The sequence below is a fragment of the Heptranchias perlo genome, chromosome 7 (assembly GCF_035084215.1).
Source record: "Heptranchias perlo isolate sHepPer1 chromosome 7, sHepPer1.hap1, whole genome shotgun sequence".
Classification (NCBI taxonomy): Eukaryota; Metazoa; Chordata; class Chondrichthyes; order Hexanchiformes; family Hexanchidae; genus Heptranchias; species Heptranchias perlo.
In genome coordinates this window covers 94,866,573-94,893,064 of record NC_090331.1, presented here as the reverse complement: position 1 = coordinate 94,893,064, position 26,492 = coordinate 94,866,573, and the positions used below count along the sequence as shown (strand labels likewise).

General features: G+C 46.5%; 1 protein-coding gene and 1 non-coding gene across 2 annotated transcripts in view; both read right to left on the bottom strand.

Annotated features, from left to right (window-relative positions):
• Positions 1-279: 279 nt before the first annotated feature.
• nop58 (NOP58 ribonucleoprotein homolog (yeast)) overlaps positions 280-26,492 on the bottom strand; it is a 37,433-nt gene continuing 11,220 nt past the window's right edge. Inside the window, exons 6-15 of the mRNA XM_067988124.1 lie at positions 24,437-24,501; positions 19,463-19,597; positions 18,659-18,804; positions 16,843-16,969; positions 14,038-14,201; positions 9,143-9,277; positions 8,892-8,953; positions 7,961-8,112; positions 3,017-3,147; positions 280-622 (exon numbers count right to left, since the gene is read on the bottom strand). Of these exons, the coding sequence (XP_067844225.1) occupies positions 572-622; positions 3,017-3,147; positions 7,961-8,112; positions 8,892-8,953; positions 9,143-9,277; positions 14,038-14,201; positions 16,843-16,969; positions 18,659-18,804; positions 19,463-19,597; positions 24,437-24,501 (1,168 nt within the window). The 3' untranslated portion in view covers positions 280-571. The remainder of the gene's footprint in view (positions 623-3,016; positions 3,148-7,960; positions 8,113-8,891; positions 8,954-9,142; positions 9,278-14,037; positions 14,202-16,842; positions 16,970-18,658; positions 18,805-19,462; positions 19,598-24,436; positions 24,502-26,492) is intronic.
• Positions 18,263-18,347, bottom strand: LOC137324086 (small nucleolar RNA SNORD11B). The gene has a single exon (XR_010963491.1). It is a non-coding gene; the product is annotated as a small nucleolar RNA SNORD11B (small nucleolar RNA).

Below are 26,492 nucleotides of genomic sequence, written 5' to 3'. Positions count from 1 at the left end.
TTGGTGCAGGACTGGAGTTGCATGTAGGCCAGACCGGGTAAGGACAGCAGGTTTCCTTCCCTGAAGGATATCAGCGAACCAGTGGGCTTTTACGACAATCCGACAGCTTCATGGTCACATTTACTGATATCAGCTTGTTAAAAATAAATTCAAATTCTTACAGGATTTCTGTCCCATCACCAGTGTATTCAATCTGCACAAAGGAAATGTATTTGATAAAACACTCATATTATTCCGTGCGAGACTGTTACTCAAGCAGACACTGAACGGCCAAGGGAGCAGAGTTTTTGGGTTATAGTTTATATTTTGACAAGTGGGGCAGGCATTAACAAAGGAAGCCCTAAAAAAAAAATCTAGGGTGCACTCATTTACAAGATGAACAATTTTTACAGAAAAATCCAATAGCGGGTACTTGTTTCAACACAACACTTCTAGTAACTGCATTCATAACAGAAATGTGCTGTATTATAAAAACATTTTTCTCGTTTTTTTTTTAAAAAAGAGTACTTTCAATCAGGGCTCAGACGAGCTTCAAACAGCAAAAATATAATCTCTCATGATTGGATACGCTTCACTCGTCTTTCATTTTCTTCTTTTTCTTTTTCTTCTTCTTCTCTGTGGTCTGTGAAAAGAAAAGGAATCAAAAATGTTAATTCCTACACCTCTATCTTCATGTTCTCTCAACAAGGGAGGAAGCTAAATATCCAAGACAGAGGTCCCCGTATGTCTGCAACATACAACAGGAACCCTGTAAAAGAGAAGGGCAAAATACTCCTGCTGTCAAATGTGGTCTTTTCTTCAAGGCGCTAACCCTGCCTGGAGAACAGTTCCACAGGAGCAGGTACCTCACCCTAGTCATTACTCTTCACAAGTCACCCCGGACAGTTAGTCAGCACAGTATTTGGGGGCATCGCACACAAGTCCGATTCTCACTGGATGTACACATGCATGCATTTTCCAGCAAGGGTCACTAAACAATGATCAGAAGCAGGAACCCTGGCTAGTTCAGTAGAATCATAGAAAGGTTACAGCACGGAAGGAGGCCATTCAGCCCACCCACTCGGGCAGTGCATTCCAGATCACAACCACCCATTGCGTAAAACTTTTTTTCCTCATATCACATTTGGTTCTTTTGCCAATCACCTTCAATCTGTGTCCTCTGGATCTTGACCCTTCCACCAATGGCAACAGTTTCTCTCTATCTACTCTGTCCAGACCCTTCATGATTTTGAATACCTGTATCAAATCTCCTCTCAACCTTCTCTGTTCCAAGGAGAACAACCCCAACTTCTCCAGTCTATCCATGTAACTAAAGTCCCTCATCCCTGGAATCACCAAGTAACACCAAGGCCAATTGTAGCATCACCAATGACAGCCCTGGCTGAGATCAGCTAACTCAGCAGAGTATGGATTCATCCTGGGATGTTTGAGTCTCAGTTACACACTGGTTTACCAATGTGGGAGCTAGAGGAGGATCAGACCAAGAACAGATGATCATAAGTAAGCTTATGTAACTCCTTTTCAAGTTGAGAGGAAGGGATAAATTTCTGGAGCCCATAATAATGCAGGATAAAATTAGAAAGACAAGGGTTAACAAAGCTCCGCCAGCCTGGATTTGTAAAAGACAAGTCGTGTCTGACAAATTTAATGAAGTTCTTTGTTACAACAGAATGCATTGATAAAAGGTAATGCAGTAGATGTTGTGTACATGGATATGCAGAAGGCATTTGATAAGGTGTCTCATAGAAGGCTCCTGAATAAAATTAAGGTGCGAGTGTAGTATTAAAGGGAGTGTGGCAACATACATTGAAAGTGGGTTAAAGGGCAGAAAACCCTGTACTGGTTAATGGATGTCTTTCGACTGAAAGGATACAAACGACGGAGTCCTCCCGGGTCAGTGTTGGGATCATTGCTGTTCTCATTATATCAGACATAAACATATACGTGACAATACCAAATTTGCAAATGACACAAAAATAGGAGCGTGGTTAACTGTGGAGAGGGCTATAAGCAACATTTGGAGGGCATGGCAGATGAAATTTAATGCTGAGAAATATGAGCTGGGAGGAAGAATGAGAAGACATATACATTAAATGGGAAAACTTTAAAAAGGGAGGACTAGTTGTAAAAAGGCATATAGGAGTTTAAATGTATAAATGGGGTACAGAGTACAAAAGCAATGAGGTAATGCTAGACCTAAAAGAATCATTGGTTAGTCTGAACAGTGTGTTCAGTTTTGGGCACCATACTCATGGAATGATGTTATGGCTGTGGAGACGGTGCCCAAGACACTCACAATATTAGGGACAAGAGGCTTTAGTTATCAGAGACAAGAGAAACTGGGGCTCTTTATAACAAAGAAGGTTAAGAGGAGATTTGATAGCAGTTCAAAATTAAATGTTTTAACAAGGCAAACAGGGGAAAATCTATTTCCACCAGATGATAAATTATGCCCTCTAGTTACCAATTTGTCACTAAGAACAGCACTTTTTCACGTAGTTAAAAGCACAAGGGACACTCTCCCTGAAAGTGGTGGAAGCAAAATCCACAGCTTGTGAAAAAAAAATGGATAAACACTTGAAAGACAAAAAAAAAGGAAATGGAGAAAGGGCTAGGAAATGGGCCAACTGGCCTCCTCCTGTGCTGTAAAATTTAACAGATTCTGCAAGTAGCCCGTTCATGCAGTGCAGCCCCAGAAGGGCAAAGGAATCCAATCTGCTCTTGCTCACCACCTAGTGATCAGTAGGAGCAGCACTGGCAGGGGTATAGTAGCAAGTTGACGCGTTGCACATGAGCAAAGACAGATCCTCATTTAGAGTAGAGGATGTGTCCACTGACATTAGCCCAAACACATCACATCTACTTCATAGTGACTGCCCGAATGGAAGAATACAAGGGAGCTGCAATGAAGATTTCTCCGGTTTTTTACATTAATGATCCTGATACGGTGTTTGCGATGGTAATGGCACCTAGTTACCCACTTCTTACATCCACATCCCGATCCTCCCATTCTTACCTCCTCTGTAACAATAGAAGTTGACGGTTCCTCCTCCTCCTCCTCCTCCAGCTTTACTTCCACCTCCTGCTTCTTTTCTTTCTTCTTCTTCTTTTTCTTCTTCGCCAATGGCTCACCCTCTTCTGCTGCTTCTATGAAAACAAGAAGTATTTTAGTATGACTGCATCCCGGCCAGCAACTCTTCATGGGTTTGTAGAACCTGTCCAGTCAGGAACAGAAGCGACTCAAAGCCCACTTGCCTGACTCAGATATGATCAAAGACCCAAATCCACATCACTCGAAGCCCCAAACTTTGAAACAGGGAGTAACTCTGTTTTAAAATGAAAAAGATATATAATTCTACACATGAATCAATAAATCAGGATAGCAGGTAAGGGCATCGAGTAGCTGACCAACAGGATGAATGGCCACTAGCGTGAGGTGCCAGTGAACAGGTAGCATCCCTGCAACTCTGAACCCAGCAAGTCTCTGCTTTCAGGAGAGGAGGAGAAAATGACAAAAACACTACCCACAATTATATTTGTTTCAGAAGTACTGTCTGTTAAGAGATGAAATGCTGTTTTATGGTGAGAGATCCAGAGGAAGACATACCCATAGCCAACAAGTTACATAAGCAGACAGCCTGATCCAAGCTGATCATAAGAACATAAGAAGCAGGAGTAGGTCAAACAGCTCTTCGAGCCTGCTCTGCCATTCGATAAGATCATGGATGATCTTCAACCTTAACTCCACTTTCCTGCTCAATCCCCATATCGTTTGATTCCCCTAGTGTCCAAATATCCATTGATCTTAGTCTTGAATACACTCGACAACTCAGCATCCACAGTCCCCTGGAGCAGAGAATTGCAAAGATTCACAATTCTGAGTGAAGAAGTTTTTCCTCATCTCGGTTCTAAATGGCCGACCCCTTATCCTGCGACTATGCCCCCTAGTTCGAGACTCTCCATCCAGGGGAAACAATCTCTCAGCATCTACCCTGTCAAGCCCCCTCAATTTTTTGAAGAGGTGACTAAAGTAGTGGACAGGGGAATGTCATTGGATGTTATTTATATGGACTTCCAGAAGGCATTTGATAAGGTCTCACATGAGAGACTGTTAGCTAAGATAGAAGCCCATGGAATCGAGGGAAAAGTACGGACTTGGTTAGGAAGTTGGCTGAGCGAAAGGCGACAGAGAGTAGGGATAATGGGTAAGTACTCACATTGGCAGGATGTGACTCGTGGAGTCCTGCAGGGATCTGTCTTGGGGCCTCAATTATTCACAATATTTATTAACGACTTAGATGAAGGCATAGAAAGTCTCATATCTAAGTTTGCCGATGACACAAAGATTGGTGGCATTGTAAGCAGTGTAGATGAAAACATAAAATTACAATGCGATATTGATAGATTAGGTGAATGGGCAAAACTGTGGCAAATGGAATTCAATGTAGACAAATGTGAGGTCATCCATTTTGGATCAAAAAAGGATAGAACAGGGTACTTTCTAAATGGTAAAAAGTTAAAAACAGTGGATGTCCAAAGGGACTTGGGGGTTCAGGTACATCGATCATTGAAGTGTCATGAACAGGTGCAGAAAATAATCAAGACGACAAATGGAATGCTGGCCTTTATATCTAGAGGACTGGAGTACAAGGGGGCAGAAGTTATGCTGCAGCTATACAAAACCCTGGTTAGACCGCACCTGGAGTACTGTGAGCAGTTCTGGGCACCGCACCTTCAGAAGGACATATTGGCCTTGGAGGGAGTGCAGCGTAGGTTTACTAGAATGATACCCGGACTTCAAGGGTTAAGTTACGAGGAGAGATTACACAAATTGGGGTTGTATTCTCCAGAGTTTCGAAGGTTATGGGGTGATCTGATCGAAGTTTATAAGATATTAAGGGGAACAGATAGGGTGGATAGAGAAACTATTTCCGCTGGTTGGGGATTTTAGGAGATGGGGACACCGTCTTAAAAATTAGAGCCAGACCTTTCAGGAGCGAGATTAGAAAACATTTCTACACACAAAGGGTTATAGAAGTTTGGAACTCTCTTCCGCAAACGGCAATTGATACTAGCTCAATTGCTAAATTTAAATCTGAGATCGATAGCTTTTTTGCAACCAAAGGTATTAAGGGATATGGGCCAAAGGCAGGTATATGGAGTTAGATCACAGATCAGCCATGATCTTATCAAATGGCCTACTCCTGTTCCTATGTTCCTAATAAGATTACCTCTCATTCTTCTAAACTCCAGAGAATATAGGCCCATTCTACTCACACTCTATCAGACAATCCTCTCATCCCAGGAACCTTCATTGTACCCCCTCTAAGGCAAGTATATCCTTCCTTAGGCAAGGAGTCCAAAACTGTACACAGTACTCCAGGTGTGGTCTCACCGGAGCCTTATATAATTGCAGCAAGACCGCCTTACTCTTATACTCCAATCCACTTGCAATAAAAGCTAATATAGCACTTGCTTTCCTAGTTGCTTGCTGTATGTACATGTTAACTTTCTGTGATGCATGTACAAGGACATCCAAATCCCTCTGACTACCAACATTTCTTAATCTCTCACCAGTCTCCATTTCTTAGTATCCACCAAAGTGGATCATTTCACATTTCCTCACATTATACTCCATCTGCCACCTTCTTGCCCACTCACTTAACCTGTCTACATCCCTTTGTATCCTCCTCACAGCTTACTTTCCCACCAACCACGGTATCGTCCGCAAACTTGGATACATTACACTCGGTCCCCTCATCGAAGTCATTGATACATATTGTAAATAGCTGAGGCCCAAACACTGACCCTTGTGGCACCCCATTAGTTATAACCTGCTAACCCGAAAATGACCGTTTTCTGTCCGTTAACCAATCCTGTATCCATGCTAATATATTACCCCCAATCCCATGAGCCCTTAACTTGTGTAACAACTTTATGTGGCACCTTATTGAATGCCTTTTGAAAATCCAAATATACAACATCCACTGGTTCCCCCTTATCTACCCTGCTAGTTACATCCTCAAAAAAAACTTTGATTTGTCAAACACAATTTCACGATCTTGAACATGCTGACAGGAGCAAGAATAACCCTATTTGTCTGTGGAAAACTCCAACTCCTCCACCGACCACACACAGACAAGAATGAGATTGAGAATCTTGCAAGTGAAGGACAGCAGTTGCACACAGCAATCAATGTCAGCCCATGTCGAAGTTAGAGATTCAAGCTTATTATGAGATATCCTCACCGTGGTCAGGAAACCCTACCCCATCTGGACCACCCCCCACCCCGAGTCAGGAATCCCGACCCCCTAGCCCCCCCCCAAAGTCAGGAATCCCGACCCCCTAGCCCCCCCCAAAGTCAGGAATCCCTCCCCCTCCCCCACCAGAGTCAGGAATCCCGACCCCCTCCCCCACCAGAGTCAGGAATCCCGACCCCCTCCCCCACCAGAGTCAGGAATCCCGACCCCCTCCCCCACCAGAGTCAGGAATCCCGACCCCCTCCCCCACCAGAGTCAGGAATCCCGACCCCCTCGCCCCCCCCCAAAGTCAGGAATCCCGACCCCCTCCCCCATCAAAGTCAGGAATCCCGACCCCCTCGCCCCCCCCCAAAGTCAGGAATCCCGACCCCCTCCCCCCCCAAAGTCAGGAATCCCTCCCCCTCCCCCACCAGAGTCAGGAATCCCGACCCCCTCCCCCACCAGAGTCAGGAATCCCGACCCCCTCCCCCACCAGAGTCAGGAATCCCGACCCCCTCCCCCACCAGAGTCAGGAATCCCGACCCCCTCCCCCACCAGAGTCAGGAATCCCGACCCCCTCCCCCACCAGAGTCAGGAATCCCGACCCCCTCCCCCACCAGAGTCAGGAATCCCGACCCCCTCCCCCACCAGAGTCAGGAATCCCGACCCCCTCCCCCACCAGAGTCAGGAATCCCGACCCCCTCCCCCACCAGAGTCAGGAATCCCGACCCCCTCGCCCCCCCCCAAAGTCAGGAATCCCTCCCCCTCCCCCACCAGAGTCAGGAATCCCGACCCCCTCCCCCACCAGAGTCAGGAATCCCGACCCCCTCCCCCACCAGAGTCAGGAATCCCGACCCCCTCCCCCACCAGAGTCAGGAATCCCGACCCCCTCCCCCACCAGAGTCAGGAATCCCGACCCCCTCCCCCACCAGAGTCAGGAATCCTGACCCCCTCCCCCACCAGAGTCAGGAATCCCGACCCCCTCCCCCATCAAAGTCAGGAATCCCGACCCCTAGCCCCCCCAAAGTTAGGAATCCCGACCCCCTCCCCCACCAGAGTCAGGAATCCCGACCCCTAGCCCCCCCAAAGTTAGGAATCCCGACCCCCTCCCCCACCAGAGTCAGGAATCCCGACCCCCTCCCCCATCAAAGTCAGGAATCCCGACCCCCTCCCCCATCAAAGTCAGGAATCCCGACCCCTAGCCCCCCCAAAGTTAGGAATCCCGACCCCCTCCCCCATCAAAGTCAGGAATCCCGACCCCCTCCCCCATCAAAGTCAGGAATCCCGACCCCCTCCCCCATCAAAGTCAGGAATCCCGACCCCTAGCCCCCCCCACCAGAGTCAGGAATCCCGACCCCTCCCCCACCAAAGTCAGGAATCCCGACCCCTCCCCCACCAAAGTCAGGAATCCCGACCCCTCCCCCACCAAAGTCAGGAATCCCGACCCCTCCCCCACCAAAGTCAGGAATCCCGACCCCTCCCCCAAAGTCAGGAATCCCGACCCCCCCCCCCAACCAAAGTCAGGAATCCTGACAACCCCCGACCCCTCTTCCCCCCAGTCAGGAATCCCGACCTCCATCTTCACCTGCTGAACTGCTTTTGAACCAGAGACAGAGTGTTACTTGCACCTGTACAGGAGCCACTGGAAAGACTAAATGTGCTAACATGGTTGAAGTGAACCATGATCTGAATTCATGGTTATAACCTTCCTGGAGACTAACCTGTTACAGGCGGCTCTGAAAGTCGGGCCTTTTTTTTGGACCTGACTTCTTTTTGCTCTTCCTCATCATCCACCTCCAATTCTTCGATCTTCCGCTTCTTTGGGACAGAAGGTAGAGTCGAGTCCCCAGATGGGTCATATGTTTTCACCTCACTGACCAGAAAAAGTAAATTAGGAGGATATAGAACAGAGTATGAAAAAAACATTTCTCTTGCTCCCCCTTGCAGTCTTTCTCCTGAAAGCACTGATTATTGCTAGGGGTACAGTTCCAACAGCACTGGCAACCCCTTAGTACCTCACCCAAGTCTTGAATGATCATGCATGAGCCTAGACATCGAGTGTTGGCATCAGAGCCGAGCCAATTCAGCTCTCACTCGGTATTCTCACACATTTTACAGCACTGACCGGGGAAGGGGGGGGAGCGCGCCACTGTCAATTGCAACTCCCCAACTCCTGCCTGGCTGAGATCAACTAACTTTGCTCAAACAGGGACATTGCCAGGGGCCGTCTGGTCTGGATGGCTTGGTGCCAGACCAGAAGGTGCCTTCCACCGCTGAGGCTGTTGCGGGAGCAATCAAATACATTTTTCTTCCATGGAAATGGGTTAAAATTGCAACATTTCCACAAAAAATAACCAGAGGTGAATACCCAGAAACTGATTAAACACAAATTAACTGCACATTAATCCCTCATCTGCCACAACACATAAAACCCCCAACAGAAATGATTGCCAGGCCTCATTCAAGGCCACCCTAAAGGGTACCAGAAGGTGCATACACGAAGTCCAGGCAAGAACTTGCCCTTCTGCTCCCCAACCCCAGGAAGTGCACAGCCTCCAATCTGTATCCTTCCTGCCAAACCAATACGATTGAGAGCAGGAACATACCACATGTGGGGAAACTGCAAGAAATTATGTTATTTAGGACACATACCTCTTGTGTTGGTATTTGTCAGATTTTGCCCGAGCCTTTCCTGTACCACTTATCCTTCTCATCTACAACACAAAAGCCAAAGCAGCAGTGAGACACAAAGCAAGTGTTTCTAATGACAATACAACTGGCAACAACTAACATTTGCACAAGTTCAAGACAGCCACAGCAGACTTGGACCAGGTGCTTCATTCTGATCAAACACCCGTTGGGCCAGGGCCTCAATGACTGGGACTTTCCAGCGGAGCACTTACCCCTTTTTCTTCTAAGTGTCGTATCCGAATCTCCAGCTTGGCTCTGTTCTCCACACCCATTTCAGCGTTTGTATCCTCACCCAGTGCATCGTACCTGATTGCTAAAGCTGACTTGGCCGCCAACATCCTGGAGATCTGTTGAAGAGGCAAGTCCAGGATCAGTATTTTGGGGAAATTTTGTGCTGTACTTGCTAATTGTCATTACTGGAGAAATGGAACATTTTCTCCCTTCCCGACACACAATTTTACATTCAACTACTTCCAGGTCAAGCACAGCACAGGTAAAATGCAGAGCTTTGAATCAGCCCAAACCACAGAAATACCGCCCCACCCCATTTTCCTCCCCCCGCTCTCAACATCACTGGCACTTTTGGTTCATCGCCCCACACCTCCCCGAAACCTCTGGTGCAAGTGCCTACTATTCATGTGAACCTAGCGGGTGTCAGCAGCTTTTTGATTTCAGCTGCTTCATCAATGACCTTCCCTCCATCATAAGGTCAGAAATGGGGATGTTCGCTGATGATTGCACAGTGTTCAGTTCCTTTCGCAACCCCTCAGATAATGAAGCAGTCCGTGCCCACATGCAGTAAGACCCGGACAACATCCAGGCTTGGGCTGATAAGTGGCAAGTAATATTCGCGCCAGACAAGTGCCAGGCAATGACCATCTCCAACAAGAGAGAGTCTAACCACCTCCCCTTGACGTTCAACGGCATTACCATCGCCGAATCCCCCACCATCAACATCCTGGGGGTCACCATGGACCAGAAACTTAACTGGACCAGCCACATAAATACTGTGGCTACAAGAGCAGGTCAGAAGCTGGGTATTCTGTGGCGAGTGACTTACCTCCTGACTCACCAAAGCATTTCCATCATCTACAAGGCACAAGACAGGAGTGTGGAATACTCTCCACTTGCCTGGACGAGTGCAGCTCCAACAACACTCAAGAAGTCAACATCATCCAGGACAAAGCAGCCCGCTTGATTGGCACCCCATCCACCACCCTAAACATTCACTCCCTTTGCTACCGGCGCACCATGGCTGCAGTGTGTACCATCCGCAGGATGCACTGCAGCAACTGGCCAAGGCTTCTTCAACAGCACCTCCCAAACCCGCAACCTCTACCACCTAGAAGGATAAGGGCAGCAGGCACATGGTTGGGGATTCTAGGAGTAGGGGGCACAGTCTATAAATTAGAGCCAGACCTTTCAGGAGCGAGATTAGAAAACATTTCTACACACGAAGTGTGGTAGAAGTTTGGAACTCTCTTCCGCAAACGGCAATTGATACTAGCTCAATTGCTAAATTTAAATCTGAGATAGATAGCTTTTTGGCAACCAAAGGTATTAAGGGATATGGGCCAAAGGCAGGTACATGGAGTTAGATCACAGATCAGCCATCATCTTATCAAATGGTGGAGCAGGCACGAGGGGCTGAATGGCCTACTCCTGTTCCTATGTTCCTAACACCACCAGCATGTTCCTAACACCACCAGCATGTTCCCCTCCAAGTCATATACCATCCTGACTTGGAAATATATCACCGTTCCTTCATCATCACTGGATCAAAATCCTGCAACTCTCTACCTAACAGCACTGTGGAAGAACCTTCACCACACGGACTGCAGCGGTTCAAGGTGGCGGCTCACCACTCCCTTCTCAAGGGCAATAAATGCTGGCCGTGCCAGAGATGCCGACATCCCATGAACGAATGAGAAAACTTTTTCGATACCCGATATCTGTATACATAGAACTAGAGAATGGGAACCCTGGCAGATCCTCTCCTTCCTCGCGCAGGGGCACTGAGGCCAACTGCTTCCCTATACCAAGATGGCTGGCCTCAGGTGGACTCAATCAAATCTGGGCTCTTCAGACATTAGTGACCTAGGTAATGCCAACTTTTCCATTTTCTATGTGGCATCTGCATAAGGCTGCCAGAGTTCTGTGCTGTGGGAACTACATTGAGACCGCTCAAACCTATTTCACTTTAAAACTGTCAACTGGGAGGCCCTCGTTATCATTGACCAGAAGCTTAAACAGACCAGCCAAATCAACACCATGGCCACAGAAGCAAGGCAGAAGCTGGATACTCCGACAAGTGGCTCACCTCCTGACCCCTCTCCACCATCTTGTAGCTTAATCAGCAGAGAGATGGAATTCTCACCATTCACCTGGATGGGTGCAGCCACAACACCACTCAAGAAGGTCGACACCATCCAGGACAAAGTAGCTCGCTTCACTGCCATCCCTAAACCAGGCCCAATAGTTAGCTCCTCCATCATTGGTGCACTTTGGCTGCAACATGTAGGATCTACAAGATGCAATGTAGCAACTCAGACTTCAACAGCACCTCCCTTCCCTGAGACCTCTACCACCAAGAAGAACAGCAATATCATTGGAACACTATTATCTCCAAGTTTCCCCTCCACGTGAGATACCACCCTAACTTAGGCATATACCACTGTTCCGTCAGTGTCACAGTCACAATCTAGAAATTCATCAACACCACTGTCGGAGCACCATCACAAGGATCGAGAACCAGAGGACACAGATTTAAGGTGATTGACGAAAGAACCAAAGGCGACATGAGGAAAAACTTTTACACGCATTAAGTAGTTATGATGTGGAATGCGCTGCCTGAAAGAGTGGTGGAAGCAGATTCAATCGTGGCTTTCAAAAAGGAATTGGATAAATACTTGAAGGGAAAAAATTTGCAGGGCTACAGGGAAAGAAAGGGGGAATGGGACTACCTGGATTGCTCTTATAAAGTGCCAGCATGGGCTCGATAGCTGCCCCCTGTGCTATAATCATTCTATGGCTGAGGTACTAATTGAATACTTTGCATCCATCTTCTCTAAAGAGGATGCTGTCATTGTACCAGTAAAGAGGAAGTAGTAGCGATATTGAATAGGATAAAAATAGATAAAGAGGAGGTATTAAAAGATTGGCAGTACTCAAAAGTAGAAAAGTCATCCGGTCCAGATGGGATGCATCCTAGGTTACTGAGGGAAGTAAGGGTGGAAATTGTGGAGGCTCTAGATGTAATCTCCAATCCTCCTTAAATATGGGGCGGTGCCGGAGGATTGCAAATGTTACCCCACTGTTCAAAAAAGGGAAGTGGGATAAACCTGGCAATTACAGGCCAGTCAGCCTAACGTCAGTGGTGGGGAAACTTTTAGTGACAATAATCCTGGACAAAATTAATTGGCACTTGGAAAAGTATGGGCTAATAAAAGAAAGTCAACACAGACTTGTTAAAGGAAAATAGTGTTTGACTAATTGATTGAGTTCTTTGATGAAGTAATAGAGAGGGTTGATGAGGATAGTGCAGTTAATGTGTATATGGACATTCAAAAGGCATTTGATAAAAGTACCACATAATCGACTGGTTAGCAAAATTATAGCCCATGGGATTAAAGGGACAGTGGCAACATAGATAGAAAATTGGCTAGGGGTCAGAAAGCAGAGGTGAATGGTTGTTTTTCAGATTGGAGGGAAGAATACAGCGGTGTCCCCTAGGGATAGTAATAGGACCACTGCTCTTTTTGATATTTATTAACGACCTGGACTTGGGTATAGAGGGTATAATTTCAAGTTTGCAGAAGACACGAAACTCAGAAATGTAGTGAACAATGTGGAGGATAGTAACAGACTTCTGGAGGACATAGACAGGCTGGTGAAATGGGCAGACACATGGCAGATGAAATTTACAACAGAGAAGTGTGAAGTGATACATTTTGATAGGAAGAATGAGGAGAGGCAATATAAACTTAAATGATACAATTTTAAAGGGGGTGCAGGAACAGAGAGAACTGGGGGTTCACATACACAAATCTTTGAAGATGGCAGGACAAGTTGAGAAGGCGGTTAAAAAAGCATATGGGATCCTGGGCTTTATTAATAGAGGCATAGAGTACAAAAGCAAGCAAGTTATGCTAAACTTTTATAAACCACTGGTGAGGTCTCAGCTGGAGTATTGTGTTCAATTCTGGGCAACACACTTTAGGAAGGATGTCAAGGCCTTAGAGAGGGTGCAGAAGTTTCACTAGAATGGTTCCAGGGATGAGGGACTTTAGTTATGTGGAGACACAGGAGAAGCTGGGGTTGTACTCCTTAGAACAGAGAATGTCAAGGGGAGATTTGATAGAGGTGTTCAAAATCATCAAGGATTTTGATAGAGTAAATAGGCAAAAACTGTTTCTAGTAGCAGACAGTTCAGTGACCAGAAGACACAGATTTAAGGTGATCAGCAAAACAGCCAGAGGCGACATGAGGAAACATTTTTTTTATGCAGCGAGTTATGATGATATGAAATGCACTGCCTGAAAGGGTGGTGGAAGCAGATTCAATAATAACTTTCAAAAGGGAATTGGATAAATACTTGAAGGGACTAATTTGCAGGGCTATGGGGAAAGAGCAGAGGAATGGGACCAGTTGGATAGCTCTTTCAAAGAGCCGGCACAGGCCACAATGGGTTGAATGGCCTCTTCCTGTGCTGTACCTACTATGATACTCACATCCTGAGAACAGACAAAAGGCTAGACCAGAGCCAAAAGGACCATTTTCCAAACATATTCCAGTACAGTTTGATCAGATCTAATTCTGCACCAATTTGGCACAAAACATGTATACTCAAATAAGCTATAGCATGGGTGGTGCAGGAATTGGGAAAACTGTTATACTGGAATAACAAGAGGGTTCTCTTCTGAGACTGGGAGCTTCACTCTGTATCTAACGTGTACTTGTCCAGGGAGTGTTTGATGCTGACACTGGGCCCAAAAAGGAAAGCGTTCCATTTTCCAGCACCAAAAACCTTCACCCTGATTAGCACAAAATTCGCAAGCAAGCAAAAACACACCTTTCGTTTGCAGTACCGTGAGGCTTTAGTACTTACCTTGCCCTTGTTCTTTGGAGTGGTCTGTCCAACCAGTGAGGCATGGTAAATAAGACCATATTTTGGGGTGTCTCTTCGAGTCTTCAATGCTCTGAACAGTGCCTTTTCTGCACCCAGGATCTGCACAGTGGATGCAGGATGTTTTGCCAGATTCAACAAAGAACCTATGGAAAGGAGAGTGTAACAGGTCATTAGACCATATACTTCACACCAATTGGAATGTGAGGGAGTGGGGGAATAAGAAAGGATTGTGATTAAAATTTCATTATAATTAATTAATTTGTTGCAACTGGTCATCCTGGGCTTTTAAAAACCAGCCAGAGTTCTCAGTCCTGATAACTACCCAATATCCCCTACAGGGGAAGGAAAGGGAGAGAATATAAACATTTATAAAACATATACACACACACACCTGGAGAGGGCCAGAAGACGATCAAAAGAAAGCCTACTCAGGTCTGGGAAAGCCCACCTTTGGCAGAAGACATTGAAGGAATTAGACAGCAGGTTCCTTGGTTGATGGCTTTCACATACGTCAGCAATGTACCAATGGTCATTTGTCAGCGAGAACTGGTTTCCTGTACTGCTCATTATCGATAGTACCGATGTCCATCAGTGTGAAAGTTTTGATTGGTACTGATTAGGAGGTAGTTGTACTGGGTAGTTCCTTAACCACACCAAAGGTGCAGTAAGACTTCGATCACTCTATTGGTGCTAGTGACAGCCAGTGATGCAGTGGCTGAAGAGTCCCAAGGTTTGTGTCTAATGTTGAAGTAAAAAACAGACACTGGGTATCTTCTCCCAGCCAGAAGAATCAGTCCAGAACGTTGCCCAGAGTGGGGGTGGGGAGGGTGAGCTTCTCGGAACAGGAGCTCAAAGTATCTCGGCACATGGAAGAATTGATTGAGCCTGGGCACTCTCATTAAGAGTCTTCAGCATAGCAAGCGACTGACTTGCTGACTTTGGAGCAGGCTTCACGTGTGAGAATTGTCCGAGTTAACTATGGGGACAACACAAACCAGTTGTACAGAATGAGAGGTGCGGACAGCTCCCCGCAGCAGATAACCAGAACACTAGCTTGTGACTTCCGCATACTGCACCAACTGAGAGCCAGGTGTCATTGGATAGTTATCTGGAATGGGAACCCTAGCTCATTCTCCCCAAACCTAGCCCAGAGGACACTGTCCAAGCTAAGTTCAGCTGACAACAGACAGGAATTAAACCGAGCACCTTGTTGATTTTTGTTTAGTTCAGTACCACACTGGGCAGGTACTAACCCACTAAAGCATTGTTGGATTTTCTTTTCAAAACATCCTTTGTTTTCATACATGTTTTCCAACAGGAATCAGGATTTACAGCTCTTCGAGTGAACAGGAGCGTTAGAATGGAGCTTCTTTTACATCTCCCTTTGAATTTACTTTGGAAATGACTTAACAAATTAAGAGTAATATTTGCAGTATTGTAGGGATCATAATATAGGGGCAGAGTTCAATTCCTAGACAAGGAAAGAACCACAGATTCTCAAAATTTATATATTATACAACAACGAATACAAAAGAAGTTAGGGAGGAGCTAGCAGAGGCACTATTACATATATATAAAAAATGATTAAAAAAGGGAATAGTGCCAGAGGACTGGAAGACAGCTAACGTTATTCCTATATTTAAAAAGGGAGATTATAGTCCAAGGAATTATAGACTAGTTAGCTTAACGTCAGTGGTAGGAAAGATAATGAAATCTTTACTCAAAGATGTAATAGAAAAACATCTAGAAAAAGAAAATATAATAAAGAATAGTCAGGAAGGAATTTAGAAGGGAAGGTCATGCTTGATCAACCTGATTGAATTCTTTGAACAGGTAACAGAAAGAGTAGACAAGGGTAATGCAGTAGATCTAATATATTTGGATTTTCAAAAGGCCTTCGATAAGGTAGTAGACTCAGAGCATGTGGAGTCAGGGGACAGGTAGCAGAATGAATAGCAAGTTGGCTACAAAACAGAGTAGGGGTTAACGGTAGCTACTCAGACTGGCAAAAGGTGGACAGTGGTGTTCCACAAGGATTGCTGGGACCTTTGCTCAGAATTTACCAACGATCTGGATTTGGAAATCGGACAATTTCAAAATTTGCAGACACCATCAAATTTTGGCGGGGGGGGGGGGGGGTAGGGATGCAGTTAAAACAAAGGAAGAATGCATCAAAATGCAAGACATCAATAAACTTGCAGAATGGGCGTGTAATTAGCAAATGAATTTCAATATAGATAAGTGAGGTGGCGGCATTTGGTAGGAAGAATAAGAACGCCACACATTGTGATATAGGAGGGATTGGAGAGGGAAAAAAAAAGGTTTATAAGGATGATACCAGAACTGAGGGGATATACTTAGCAGGAAAGGCCTTTTCTGATCTACATCTAGAAAAGAGACGGCTAAGAGATGACCTGATAGAAGTCTTTAAAATAATGATAGGATTTGATAGGATAGACGTAGAAAGAACGTTTCCAGTTGTGTGGGAGTCAAAACTAGAGATCATAAATAGAAAATAGTTGCTATTACATCCAATAGGCAGTTCAGGAGAAACTTCTTTACCCAAAGAGTGGTAAGAATGTGGAAGGTGCTACCACAAGGAGTAGTTGAGGCAAATAACAGATACATTTAAGCACAAGGGAGAAAGGAATAGAAGGGTGATAGGGTTAGATGAAGTGGGAAGGGAGGATGTTTGCATGGAGCATAAACGCCGGCATAGACCAGTTAGGCCAAATGGCCTGTTTCTGTGCTGCAGTTTCGATGTAACTCGAGATAAGAACTCACCAGCATGTGCTATCAGTCTGGCTCCGACCAGTTCTCCAACCATCACAGTCAAGTTGGGAGCAATTGCCATCATTCTGTTTTTCAGATAATCGTAGAGTTGGGTGCGGTACTCAGAGATCTGCACCACCTTGAGGGAACAAGATAAACATAACTTGTCAGATCTGTATCAGAATTTATTCACAATGAACTCTGTTCTAATACACAGCATCTTGCAATAGGAATGAATGAATTCCAGAAACTTTGCTGAAATAAATGAAGACATCAGGGACAATGTAGCACAATGACTTAGCACCGGACTTTCAGTCTCAACCCAGCTCCTGGTGGCCATGGGTTCACACCACAGAACTGCAACAATCTCACTCAGTGAAGCCATTGGAAGCTGGTAAGGGAAATAGAAAATGACAACAGTATGGGGCACCCTCCTGAGGTTAGAGCGGAGTAGGAGTTTTACTCTGCAACTAAGATTGCTATATCAAACCTGGAAGTGACTGATGCCGACAGTGGGTGTTCGAGATAGAAAATGTTTCATCGGGCCCCCCTCCCCCGGGTACGTAATTGGAAACAAAATTTGAAGATGACTATGCTGTCATTATCAAACATACTTACACACACCAATCCTGAGTTAGGTCAGGGGCCAACACATACACAAGTGAATGTACCGCTCAAGACCAATGCAGGGCTGCATTGTACAAGGTAAATGTACCGCTCAAGACCAATGCAGGACTGCATTGTACAAGGTAAATGTACCGCTCAAGACCAATGCAGGACTGCATTGTACAAGGTAAATGTACCGCTCAAGACCAATGCAGGGCTGCGTACAACTTAAAGGGGAAGGAAAATGCAGTTAAAAGTACATTTTGTTCAAAGTACCTTCTCATTTTTCTCATAAAAAAAAAATAATTTCAGAGCTGCGTGAAGCACGAAGTCAGGTACCCTGTGAACTCTAAGAGAAAGCAGCCCCAAGCACCCTTCAGTTGAACAACACTTGTGCTAAGGAGACATCAGCTGGGGTTCATGCACCAGACTGCTGCCAAGTGATTTCTGCTGGAATATGTGCAGACACAGAGACAGGAGTGGTCTTGTTTGCAATGCCCTGGTGAGGTAAGCTTGCTAACACTCAAATGTCTAGGCCCATCCATGAAAAATGGCAATTCAGGCAGTGGCACAGCGAAGAGTCAACACCTTCAGTAGAGGAGGAGAGACAATTAGCCAAAAAAGGCAACATAAACATGGATTTCCGAGTGCTACACTATAGATGTACTCCAGGATATGGCATTCCAAGTGGTACATTATAGACTTACTCCAGAACATAGCTTAATATCTGCAGAAAGCCATTTTGTACAACCTGCGCATCAGTGTGGAAGTAGGATTACAGCACTGACAAGGGTGCAACTGTAAGGGTGACCAAGCAATCCAGCACTGACAGTCTCAGATGAGGTAGTGACTGAAAACCCCTCAGCATTTAATCAGGAAGAGTGACAAAGTCATCATCATCACTGTTGTCAGTGCTGGACAAGACACTGACCACCTCCCTGCAAGGAAGAAATCACACGGGGTAAATAATCACACCATTTAACAAAATCCAGACAACTTGTCATGAATTGATGTTGCCCATTGGGAGATTGCTCCGTGTGAAAGGAGTTTAGCCAGCCTCAACCCGATTGCAGATCACAAAACGGCCCCATAAGTTGGCTCTGAATAGAAAAGTTTTATTTCCCAAAGCTAAAATCCCCCTTGCTTTAAAAGGAATTTCAATAAAATCACATCCCTGAAGTGCACTACACGAGAGCCAAACAAAATAATCAGCAGCACCAACCTGATCACAAAGGTGTATGATGTGCTGGATGTCTTCCTCAGACACCTCTGTTCCCATGGATATTTCAGCTGCAACCTTCACTGCACTTTCTACCTCCTCTGGTAAAATGTCTGAAAGGTCTGTGGTGGCAGTGTTTGTTCTGTCTCCTGTTGAGTGATAAATACATAAGGACTAAAAATCAACTCAATGTTTCACACTAGCAGGCTCCAATAAATTGAAAACGTCATTAATAAAATGGTGAATTCCCAGGTTCGATTCCTGGTCGATGCCAAGTTAGCAGAGGTGGAGATAGGGGCACTGTAGCAACTGACACTGTGCCTCTGCTAGAAAGCACAAAGTGCATACCTGAGGCAAAACTGGGCTTGGCTGCACTGCCTATCATGGGTGAACAGCACACTAACTCCAGCAATACTGCTGTCATATTGATGCTAAGACCATGAATGATTGCACGGGAGAAGTGCCAGGGGGCATGCTGGCACCTACGGAAAGGAGTTGAGAAATCAAAATGCTTTGCTCACAGTATTTTAGAATAAATGTTACAATTTTGTGCCCATTCACTATTAGCTATTAAGCATTCTGGAAGGCAGTCAAGTGGTGTAGCTCATTCCGTGCACTGTATTATGCACCATTGAGCACTAGCATATAGGATCAAATTCCCGATTTCAGCCAGAAGAAAGCCAGCTTTCAAGAAGAAAGATGACATTTCACCAAAAGGGTTAGGAGTAGCTTGGTTGCATGTCCTATTGACAGGGAATGGGTGCACGATGCAGACAGAACTGGAGGAGAGAAGAAAAAAACATGTACCTAATTTCTGAACACACTTGCAGTATGCCAAGTTATCGGTGACGGTTTTTCCAAGTTCTGGGAAATGCCAGCCGTACCACTCTCTAGAGCGCATGATGTAATTATTCAGCTCCTTGTCCAAATCATCCAATAGGGCTACAGGCAACAGAGAGATCAGTGAGAATAACAACCACAAAAATCACAGACTGTCCCACTGTCATTTATTCATGATATTGCTGCTTGTAGAATAATTCAGCCCCCTCCTCACAGAACAGTTTATCCTGAGCCCTGATCTTTGCATACTTTGTTAATTCTGCGGTGGGGTGACTTCATTAGTTTTCTGTTCAACACAGAATAGACATCACAGGTGACATACCATTTTTGCTATTTTTTTTTATTCATTCACGGGATGTGAGCGTCGCTGGCCTCGAGAAGGTGGTGGTGAGCCGCCTTCTTGAACTACTGCAGCCCGTGAGGTGAAGGTTCTCCCACAGTGCTGTTAGGTAGGGAGTTCCAGGATTTTGACCCAGCGACGAAGGAACAGCGATATGTTTCCAAGTCGGGATGGTGTGTGACTTGGAGGGGAACGGGAGGTGGTGTTGTTCCCACCTGCCTGCTGCGGGCGCGGACTGCTTCATTATCTGAGGAGTTGAGAATGGAACTGAACACTGTGCAATCAGCAGCGAACATCCCCATTTCTGACCTTATGATGGAGGGAAGGTCATTGATGAAGCAGCTGAAGATGGTTGGGCTGAGGACACTGCCCTGAGGAACTCCTGCAGCAATGTCCTGGGGCTGAGATGATTGGCCTCCAACAACCAGTACCATCTTCCTTTGTGCTAGGTATGGCTCCAGCCACTGGAGAGTTTTCCCCGATTCCACTGACTCCAATTTTACGAGGGCTCTTTGGTGCCACACTCGGTCAAATGCTGCCTTGATGTCAAGAGCAGTCACTCTCCCCTCACCTCTGGAATTCAGCTCTTTTGTCCATGTTTGGACCAAGGCTGTAATGAGGTCTGGAGCCGAGTGGTCCTGGCGGAACCCAAACTGAGCATCGGTGAGCAGGTTATTGGTGAGTAAGTGCCGCTTGATAGCACTGTCGACGACACCTTCCATCACTTTGCTGATGATTGAGAGTAGACTGATGGGGCGGTAATTGGCTGGATTGGATTTGTCCTGCTTTTTGTGGACAGGACATACCTGGGCAATTTTCCACATTGTTGGGAGTGTTGTAGTTGCACTGGAACAGTTTGGCTAGAGGCGCGGCTAGTTCTGCAGCACAAGTCTTCAGCACTACAGCCGGGATGTTGTCGGGGCCCATAGCCTTTGCTGTATCCAGTGCACTCAGCCGTTTCTTGATATCACATGGAGTGAATCGATTTGGCTGAAGATTGGCTTCTGTGATGGTGGGGATATCGGGAGGAGACCGAGATGGATCATCCACTCCGCACTTCTGGCTGAAGATGGTTGCAAACGCTTCAGTCTTGTCTTTTGCACTCGTGCTGGACTCCACCATCATTGAGGATGGGGATGTTTACAGAACCTCCTCCTCCCATTAGTTGTTAATTGTCCACCATCATTCACGACTGGATGTGGCAGGACTGCAGAGCTTTGATCTGATCAGTTTGTTGTGGAATCGCTTAGCTGTCTACAGCATGTTGCTTCTGCTGTTTAGCATGCATGTAGTCCCGTGTTGTAGCTTCACCAGGTTGGCACCTCATTTTTAGGACGCCTGGTGCTGCTCCTGGCATGCTCTTCTACACTCTTCACTGAACCAGGGTTGATCCCCTGGCTTGTTGCTAATGGCAGAGTGAGGAATATGCCGGGCCATGAGGTTACAAATTGTGCTGGAATACAATTCTGCTGCTGCTGATGGCCCACTGCGCCTCATGGATGCCCAGTTTGAGCTGCTAGATCTGTTCTGAATCTATCCCATTTAGTACGGTGGTAGTGCCACTCCACACGTTGGACAGTGTCCTCAGTGTGAAGATGGGACTTCGTCTCCACAAGGACTGTGCGGTGGTCACTCCTACCAATACTGTCATGGACAGATGCATCTGCGACTGGTAGATTGGTGAGGACGAGGTCAAGTAGGTTTTTCCCTCGTGTTGGTTCGTTCACCACCTGCCGCAGGCCCAGTCTGGCAACTATATCCTTCAGGACTCGGCCAGCTCGGTGCGACCAAGCCACTCTTGGTGATGGACATTGAAGTCCCCCACCCAGAGTACATTCTGTGCCCTTGCTACCCTCAGTGCTTCCTCCAAGTGCTGCTCAACATGGATGAGGACTGATTCATCAGCTGAGGGAGGACGGTAGGTGGTAATCAGCAGGAGGTTTCCTTGCCCATGTTTGACCTGATGCCATGAGATTTCATGGGGTCCGGTGTCAATGTTGAGGACTTCCAGGGCCACTCCCTTCTGACTGTATATCACTGTACTGCCGGTGGGACAGCACATACCCAGGGATGGTGACGGAAGTCTTGGACGTTGGCTGAAAGGTATGATTCTGTGAGAATGGCTGTGTCAGGCTGTTGCTTGACTAGTCTGTGGGACAACTCTCCCAATTTTGGCACAAGTCCCCAGATGTTAGTGAGGAGGACTTTGCAGGGTCGACTGGGCTTGGTTTGCCTTTGTCGTGTCTGGTGCCTAGTGGTCCGATGCCGGGTGGTCTGTCCGGTTTTATTCTTATTATGACTTTTTGTAGCAAGATTGTACAACTGAGCGGCTTGCTGGGCCATTTCAGAGGGCGTTTAAGAATCACTTTGCTGTGGGTCTGGAGTCACACATAGGCCAGACCGGGTAAGGATGGCAGGTTTCCTTCCCTAATGGACGATTAGTGAACCAGATGGGTTTTTACGACAATCCAGTAGTTTCATGGCCATTACTGATAGTTTTTTTTCCCAGATTTTATTTAATTAATTGAATTTAAATTCCCCCAGCTGCCTGTCTCCAACCCAGTACCATTCCCATGCAAGGAAATCAGACAGCCAACCTGCTCAAGCCTTTGTCACTGTTCGACTCCATCAAGCTGTTCACCCTCCACCCAGTGACCAAAAACCATAGGGCAAAGACTAGGAAGTCACTTCCAGCAAGTTCGCTCAAGAACCATATCCTATTGCTCAGTAGCACAAGTTGGGACCACTGATGTAAACCAAAGCGAAGACTTAACCTTGATTTAAGCCATGGCAGGTTACAAGGACACTGGGCCATTTTCTTCATTCAGACCCAGGAGATCTTGAACCAGTGGAATTTTCCCCCCTTTTTTATATAACAAGGCATTTTACATTACACAGGAAATTGCCATCACCCTGTTCCCCTAATTCTTCTCCCCATCTCGTCTGAAAACCCTGATTCTTGCTCATGGCTTCATGGGGGCCATCAACCCTCCAGTACCTCACCCAAGTTTGTTTCAACTTGAGCCAAGGCAATGAGTGTCGGCAGGAAATTCAAATGTAGAAGGCACCACAGTCGTGGCTGATCCCTCCCTCTGTGAGCACCCACACACCTGCAGTTTCCAGTAGAGGGGCGTTGGATGGCAAGTAGCAGAAACCCCAGCGAATGTTCTCTCCTAATTAAGATTAGTGATGAAATATTGGAGAAATGAAAGGGACTAAAAGTCAACAAATGCCCTGGACCTGATGGGCTACATCCTAGGGTTTTGAAAAAGGTGGCTGCAGAGATAGCGGATGCATTGGCTTTAATTTTCCAGAATTCCCTAGATACGAGAATGGGCCCCGTGGATTGGAAGGCAGCAAATGTAACCCCGCTATTCAAGAGAGAGAGAGAAAACAGGGAACTATAGGCCAGTTAGCCTGACATCAGTAGTAGGGAAAATACTATAAATCTATTAAGGACGTAGTAACAGGGCACTTAGAAAATCATAATATGATTAGGCAGAGTCAACACAGTTTTATGAAAGGGAAATAGTGTTTCACAAATCTAATAGTTTTTTTTTTGAGGGTGTAACTAACAGGGTACATATGGGGGAACCAATGGATGTAGTGTATTTGGATTTTCAAAAGGCATTCGATAAGGTGCGACAGAAGAGGTTGTTATACAAGATTAGGGCTCATGGGATTGGGGGTGATCTATTAGTGTGGATTGAGGATTGGTTAACGGACAGAAAACAGAGAGTAGGAATAAACGGGTCATTTTCGGGTTGGCAGGCTGTAACTAGTGGGGTACCGCAAGGAACAGTGTTTGGGCCTCAGCTAATTACAATATATATCAATGACTTAGATGAGTGGACTGAGTGTAATGTATCCAAGTTTGCTGACAATACAAAGCTAGGTGGGAAAGTAAGCTGTGAGGAGCACGCAAAGAGGCTGCACGGGGGTATAGGCAGGTTAAGTGAGTGGGCGAGAAGTTGGCAGATGGATTTTGGAAGAATGAGTGGTGATCTCATTGAAATGTTTAAAATTCTTCAAAGGCATGACAAGGTAGATACTGAGAGGCTGTTTCCCCTGGCTGGAGAGGCTCAATCCAGGGGTCATAGTCTCAAGAGGATGACCATTTAGGACCGAGATGAGGAAAAATGTCTTTACTCAAAGGGTTGTGAATCTTTGAATTCTCGACCCCAGAGGGCTGTGGATGCTCAGTCGTTGAGTATATTCAAGATTGAGATCAATAGATTTTTGGACACCAGGGGAATCAAGGGATATGGGGAGAGGGCAGGAAAGTGGAGTTGAGGTTGAAGATCAGCCATGATCTTATTGAATGGCGGAGCAGGCTCGAGGGGCCAGATGGCCTACTCCTGCTCCTGTTTCTTGTGTTTCCAGAAAATATTTGCATTTTTTTTGTGTACCTGCTGAAACAGTATCAGAAATGGACAGGGTGGGGGGAACGATGATGGCCTTTTCCTTGAATTAGATTGTGTCCAGGGGTTGATTGAATTTTGTAACCGATAAGACAATGAACCACATAGCAAATATATGCAATATTAGCACAAACACATTTCTACATTTGGTGCTTATGCTGATTAGCTTCTTGAACTTACAGATCGCTTGCACAATCATAGTGTCCACCTTGTCGGGGCTGAACTTCAGCTTGTAACGGGACAGACTGCAACAAAACAGGAAATGTACACATTATACCGCCTGACACTTTCATCTCCTCCCCAGTATAGATTTTGGACAGACGAGCCTACAGGTTATACACAGTATCAGACCAGCCCCACCCCCTCACCCAATACAGGTTATACACAGTATCAGACCAGCCCCACCCCCTCACCCAATACAGGTTACACACAGTATCAGACCAGCCCCACCCCCTCACCCAATACAGGTTACACACAGTATCAGACCAGCCCCACCCCCTCACCCAATACAGGTTACACACAGTATCAGACCAGCCCCACCCCCTCACCCAATACAGGTTACACACAGTATCAGACCAGCCCCACCCCTCGCCCAATACAGGTTATACACAGTATCAGACCAGCCCCACCCCTCGCCCAATACAGGTTATACACAGTATCAGACCACCACCCCTCGCCCAATACAGGTTATACACAGTATCAGACCAGCCCCACCCCTCGCCCAATACAGGTTATACACAGTATCAGACCACCACCCCTCACCCAATACAGGTTATACACAGTATCAGACCACCACCCCTCGCCCAATACAGGTTATACACAGTATCAGACCAGCCCCACCCCTCGCCCAATACAGGTTATATACAGTATCTGACCAGCCCCCCCCCCTCACCCAATACAAGTTATACACAGTATCTGACCAGCACCCCCCCCCCACCTCACCCAATACAAGTTATACACAGTATCAGGCCAGCACCCCCCCTCACCCAATACAAGTTATACACAGTATCAGGCCAGCACCCCCCCTCACCCAATACAGGTTATACACAGTATCTCACCAGCCCCCCCCCTCACCCAATACAGGTTATACACAGTATCAGACCAGCCCCCCCCTCACCCAATACAGGTTATACACAGTATCAGACCAGCCCCCCCCTCACCCAATACAGGTTATACACAGTATCAGACCAGCCCCCCCCCCCTCACCCAATACAAGTTATACACAGTATCTGACCAGCACCCCCCCCCACCTCACCCAATACAAGTTATACACAGTATCAGGCCAGCACCCCCCCTCACCCAATACAAGTTATACACAGTATCAGGCCAGCACCCCCCCTCACCCAATACAGGTTATACACAGTATCTCACCAGCCCCCCCCCTCACCCAATACAGGTTATACACAGTATCAGACCAGCCCCCCCCTCACCCAATACAGGTTATACACAGTATCTCACCAGCCCCCCCCCTCACCCAATACAGGTTATACACAGTATCTCACCAGCCCCCCCCCCCCTCACCCAATACAGGTTATACACAGTATCAGACCAGCCCCCCCCTCACCCAATACAGGTTATACACAGTATCAGATCAGCACCCCTTCACCCAATACAGGTTATACACAGCATCAGACCAGCCCCCCCACTCACCCAATACAGGTTACACACAGTATCAGACCAGCCCCCCCCACTCACCCAATACAGGTTACACACAGTATCAGACCAGCCCCCCCCCTCACCCAATACAGGTTATACACAGTATCAGATCAGCACCCCTTCACCCAATACAGGTTATACACAGTATCAGACCAGCCCCCCCCCTCACCCAATACAGGTTATACACAGTATCAGACCAGCCCCCCCCTCAGCCAATACAGGTTATACACAGTATCAGACCAGCCCCCCCCCTCACCCAATACAGGTTATACACAGTATCAGACCAGCACCCCCCCTCACCCAATACAGGTTATACACAGTATCAGACCAGCCCCCCCCTCAGCCAATACAGGTTATACACAGTATCAGACCAGCCCCCCCCCTCACCCAATACAGGTTATACACAGTATCAGACCAGCCCCCCCCTCACCCAATACAGGTTATACACAGTATCAGACCAGCCCCACCCCCTCGCCCAATACAGGTTATACACAGTATCAGACCAGCCCCCCCACCTTGCCCAATACAGGTTATACACGGAGTGCAGCGGAGCACAGAGCGAACACTTGAGTTTGGTACG